Source organism: Triticum dicoccoides, chromosome 4A, assembly GCF_002162155.2.
Source record: "Triticum dicoccoides isolate Atlit2015 ecotype Zavitan chromosome 4A, WEW_v2.0, whole genome shotgun sequence".
Lineage (NCBI taxonomy): Eukaryota > Viridiplantae > Streptophyta > Magnoliopsida > Poales > Poaceae > Triticum > Triticum dicoccoides.
The window spans coordinates 731,109,236-731,115,009 of NC_041386.1; the positions used below are offsets into that span (position 1 = coordinate 731,109,236).

At 42.5% G+C, this 5,774-nt stretch overlaps 1 protein-coding gene across 1 annotated transcript; it reads left to right on the top strand.

Moving 5' to 3' along the window:
• The first annotated feature begins 873 nt into the window (after positions 1 to 873).
• Positions 874 to 1,499, top strand: LOC119289920 (late embryogenesis abundant protein 6-like). The gene has a single exon (XM_037569090.1). It carries the CDS (start codon positions 935 to 937, stop codon positions 1,286 to 1,288), a length of 354 nt encoding a protein of 117 aa, XP_037424987.1. The 5' UTR covers positions 874 to 934; the 3' UTR covers positions 1,289 to 1,499.
• Positions 1,500 to 5,774: the final 4,275 nt, after the last annotated feature.

The window sequence follows — 5,774 nt, forward strand, 5'->3', positions numbered from 1 at the left end:
AGGCCCACACCGGTTATACTACGTCTAGTCAACCCGGTACTAGAATTTGGATCACAATTTAACAATTATCGTACAGGTTGAACGAATGGGGTAGGAAGAAAGGTGAAATATGAAAGCTTGTATTTTTTTTGTATGTAGTAGAGATTTTATATCACATTGTTAAAATTGATTAGTTGGCATGCATGAAAATTACTTAGAATTATGTGATTAGAGTTAGATGAGTGATGGTAGGCGTGCAACAATTACTTGCCAATCTTTTTACAATGCATCGGACCATCCTGAATGGCATTAATTTTTGAATATGTGTGGTTAATAATCTATATTGGATATCAAACTATCATATGCACAGTTCGATGGCATAAAGATTATAAACTAATTTTTATCATGTCTGAGATGCTTTGTATGTCTAATTATTTTTTCTATATTTTACTAAACCTTTAAAAGGAATAAGAAACGAGAAAATCAAAAACCTTGCAGAAAACAAAAAAGGGACGAAACCTTTCTTCTTGCCGTCGATCGTTGTCTAATTCGATCACAACTTCTACCTCTCCCATGCCGTAGTGCAGCGATGGCAATTGATTACCTCGACCCACCATGCATGAATGTGCAATGATTCCTTCACGTACGTGTGATATTCCATCGTCTGGAAGCGTCTCGTACGTCCGGCACCTCATCCCTAGCCGAAGGGATGAGTCATGCATGCAGCCAGCGCCGGCCCTCGCGCATGCACGCCCCACACGTCGCCTCCCACGCGTCCCGGACCCATTCGTCCACGCGCAGCTGCCGCACCCCGTATAAAATACAGACACATGCAGTCCACAACTCCACATCCAGTTCCAATCACAAGCTCCAAACAAACACAGCAAACCAATCCAGAGTCCCATCGGCTATCAATCAGTAAGAGTAAGAGCCAGCTTCTTGATCGGGGAAGAAGATGCAGGCGGCGAAGGAGAAGGTGAAGGATGGCGTGAGCGCGGTGAAGGCCAAGACCAAGATCGCGCAGGCCAAGGCGTCGGAGAAGGCGGAGGCGGCCACGGCGAGGTCGCACGCGGAGCGGGAGCTGGCGCACGAGCGCGGCAAGGCCAAGGTGGCCGCGGCAAAGATGGAGCTGCACCAGGACAAGGCGCTCCACCGGGAGGAGGCCATGGAGCACCGCATCCACAAGCACGGCGGGGGGCACGGCCGCCACCACCACAAGCACGGCGTCGGCATCGTGGCCGCGCCCCCGCCGGCGACCGGGGCCGGGGCGTACCACCCTCCTCCCGCCGCCGGTGGCCACTACTACTGATCAGCTACGCAGCTCGATCGCCAGCTAGATGGGCACATGCGTCGCGTGTGTGTGATGTGATCTCGATACCCAATAAGCCTGTACTTTGTACTGTTCATGTTTGACTTACCCACGCGTGGTTTTTCATTTTGCACTTGGGTTGGATATGAGAGCTGTACTTGATATTTATGCACATATGAATGCATGCGACCTTGTTGGCTTGTCCCGCGAAGTGTATGTTCTTCGCTTGTCCCGCGAGGTGTCTGAATCTAAGAGCCAATATTCACTTGTCCTGCCGTTTGATTTTTGTCAAGTTACATGCTATGTGCATGTCTGACTGAGAAGCGCCTCTAGTTATGAGGCTGAAGGTGTCTCTGAACCAGGCTAAAGTGGAGCGACTACAATAGAAGAAGGGTCACGGGTGCAAAAATAGAAATAATCTGTCTGGGCCATCAGATCCGGGATGAGTGGTCCAGATTCTGATGGATGAATATGAGCACACGAAACCACCCTTAGTTATAGTCGTTTGGCTTTCAGAACCATCTTCTCCACCATAGGAAGTTAGGAACGCGGCAAAGCAGATCAAAATCCCTCAACCCGTGGCCGCCGACTCTTGAACAAGCCCTCCCGACGGTGGCGGCAGATGACAACAAAAGAGTTTTTTCACACATTGAGATTGTAATGTTTGTTCGACCTGAAAAGTTTGATGTTTTACATGAGAGAAACAAAAAGGAAAAGATTTGAAAAAAGAAAAAGTTTGAAGTAGTAAGTTAGTTGGCTAGCACGGTTGTTGACCGACGAAGATAAGAGACACAAAATAAATGCTTTAAATCAAGAAAGGTCTCATTTTGTATATTTATTCTGGAGCAAAAATCTGAAAGTTTTATTACATATTCAATTTCTAAAGTTTTTGATTTATAAAGTTTGAATCTATATGTTGTTTCATTAGAGAGAAACAAAAAGGAGAAATTTACATATAGCATGTAAGCACACATCTCAAAGAAATATTGTAGGGATGATGATAAGGGTACCATGTAGCTCAAACTCCGCAAAAACTTTATTAGCTTTGGCGACATTGATTCTGGTGCTCGCATTTATTTCTGGATTTATTTCAGGATTTTCGGCGATGACGTTCCCGTCGACGATGAGGTGCCTACACTGACTTCGTAAATTTCAAGATGATAGACCGGTTCAATCTTTCGGATGTGCTCATAGGGGATAGGGTGTGCGTGTGTATGTTCATAAGGATGAGTGTATGCATGTGTATATGAGGGCTTGTGTCTGTACTGATGTAAATAAAAACACATTGCAATGTGTTTATAAACAATCAAGCTTTGTTTCAGTTTCACTACGCCTAGGATTGCAGAACAATTAAACCTCAACACAACTGTCTCGATGTCTACATCAATTTGTTATTGCTTATACGGGCTTATTTAACGCACCTTAAACATGCATTGTGCTTATCAGTAATTCAATTTTGTTTACCGTACAATTAGGGGCAGAGCTACAGGGTGGCCGCCCCACCCTGGGATTTTGGACCATCCTCTTATACACCTATGCGTTTAGATATGGGCTAGAGAGAAGAAAGAAGCCCAATAACTATTATCGATTGACCCAAGGGACGCACGCAGGAATGCAGCCCTCACATCAAGCAATGTAACCCAGGAGATGAATGACATGTTAAATGCTCCTTACACACAAAATGAGGTAAAAGCGGTACTATTCCAAATGTCCCCCACACAATAACCGGGTCGAGATGAATTTTCAGCTCATTTCTTTCAGCGCCATTGGGTGATTTGTGGGGACGATGTCACCAAAGCGGTTCTTGATATTGTGGATGGGAAGGAGTCGGCAAAAAGAATTGGTGAGACTGTCTTGGTACTGATCCCTAAGGTAAAAAATACCACTTTGTTATCACAATTCCGGCCCATTAGTCTTTGCAACGTCCTCTACAAAATTGCTTCCAAAGTGATTTCCAACCGCCTGAAAATTGTTTTGTCTGAGATTATTTCTGAGGAGCAATCAACATTTGTGCCAGGGAGACTTATTACGGATAACAATGTGACTGCTTATGAGTGTTTACATTTCATGAAGAGTAACAAGGCCAAGAAACACCAATCATGTGCTCTAAAACTTGATACTCCCTCTTTCCATTTATATAGGGCCTAATGCGTTTTTTCAATATCGTCTTTGACTATTGATAAAATTAATAGTACATGACATGCATAATGTGAAAATTATATCATTGAAAGCTCCTTTCACATACGAATTTGACAGTATGCTTTGTGTAAGTTGCATGTCATATATTATTGCTCTAACATTTGATTAAAATTAGCCTCAAAAAACACATTAGGCCCTATATAGATGGAAGGAGGGAGTATGATGAAAGCTTATGACAGGGTCAAGCGGCAATACCTACAGACAATCATGTTGAAACTGGGTTTCTCTCAGAGATGGGTAGGTATTGTTATGGGTTTGGTGACATCAGTTACTTTTTCAGTTCAGTTTAAAGGAAAGAAGCTGGAAGAGTTCACACCAGCACGAGGGATCAGACAAGGGGATCCGATATCTTCATACTTGTTCTTGCTAGCAGCAGAGGGCTTTTCGTGCCTCTTAAAATCTAGAAGTGAGTCATCCAACATGAGTGGTTTACAAGTGGCGTCCACGTCGCTGAAGGTGAACCATTTATTATTCGAAGATGACAGTCTGCTATTTTTCAAGGCAAATATAGTATTAGTGCTACCGAGGTGAACCTACTGGATAGGTACTGTCAGGCAACGGGCCAGCGGATTAATCACAATAAGTTATCTATCTATTTCAGCAAGGGGGTGCCTGATAGTATCCGGCTAGAAATTAAGACGGTGTTGCAGGTAACCAACGAAACCCTAAATGAGAAATATTTAGGAATGCCATCTAACATTGGAAGCTAAAAATGGTGCCTTTAAATATCTAAAAGACCGCCGATGGAGTAAAGTATGGGGATGGATTGAAAAGACAATGTCATCAGCGGGTAAGGAGGTGTTGGTTAAAGCTGTTGCTCAAGCAGTTCCGGTGTTCTCCATGTCCTGTTTTAAATTGCCACGTGGCTTGTGAGAGCAACTAAATATGTTAATTCGGAAATTTTGGTGAGGGAGTAGGGAAGGAAAGCGCAAACCCCATTGGGTCTCATGGAAGACCATGACACAACCAAATGGTACGGGGGCTTGGGAAATATATTAATATCGCGGAGATACCAACTACACACAACCTTTACACCAACAAAATGTCGCAAAGACATTCAGGATGCACACAACCTGAAAAATAAAACAAAAAAGAAAGGAAAAACAAAGGCCCGCCCAGAGTGATCAACTATTATGGGTTCATATTTTATATTTTTACCACACATGTCACAAAAAATCCAATACAAGATCATTTTTCTTTTGTTCACCGCTATCCAGCTATGTTGACTTCACTACACCATCTTTCACTTATTGATGGCCCCGTTAGTGTGAACTGAGCGTAACTCATATGGTTAGGTTCCTTGTGATGGATCCAATTCACCCGGGTTCAAGTCCTAGATTTTGCATTGGTGGTCGCGTTTTTCAGGATTTGTTTCAGGTCTTCTAATTATGGTTCAGTGGAAGGGGGTAGGTGTGCATGTGCGAGTTCATAGAAATTAGTCGTGCATCTGTACTGTGTTAAAAAAAGCCTAAATACTTATTAGTGCAGCTGCACTAATTGGGCTTCCCGAGCGCACGCGCTATGCGACAAAAAACTCACACGGCACGGGTTGTATCTGAGGAGACCTGCCATAAAGGGTGTATGTCATAATTACAGTACAAAAAAGAAAAGTATCTGGTCCTCGTCACATCCGAACATAAGTTAAGAAAGAAATAATACGTGCATTTATTTGGGTTTTACAAAATTTAAGAAGCCATAACTTTTGATTTGAGTATCGGAATTTAAATTCGTTTTCACCATTGGGTTTTTCACGACGAGTTCTTCAAAACTAGATCCCATATGGGTATATTTCGACAAACTTTTTTTTGAGCAACTTTAGATGTTGTAGAGGCAACTTTAGTGCTATAGGAAAGCAACTTCTTCTTAGTTTGCCTATCAAGGAGAAGTCCTTATAAGTTGCCTCCCATGACCATGATGTTCACTAAATTCACATATAAGGTGTCTACCACACTATCGAGTATTCCAACACTATGTTCCAGAGTACATGCGGCATGAACTACACCGACATACAACTTGTCCTAGTATCCTAGCCAACTATTTAGCGATGACATGCAAACCGGTCATCATTGTTAGGCAACTAATTATCATTGTCTAGTTCTCATGATTTGTTGGGGTAGTTTCTTGGATTCATTTTGAACAGGTTTTTGCATTAGTGTTTTTTGTAATATAGTTGCTTGGTTTTGCTAGACAGTTGCTTGGATTTTTTTTGCTAGATTTTTTTTTCATTTTGTGTCTTCTTTGTAATTGACCTGTTTTGGATTTTTGTTAGAATACATAAGTTTCTTGG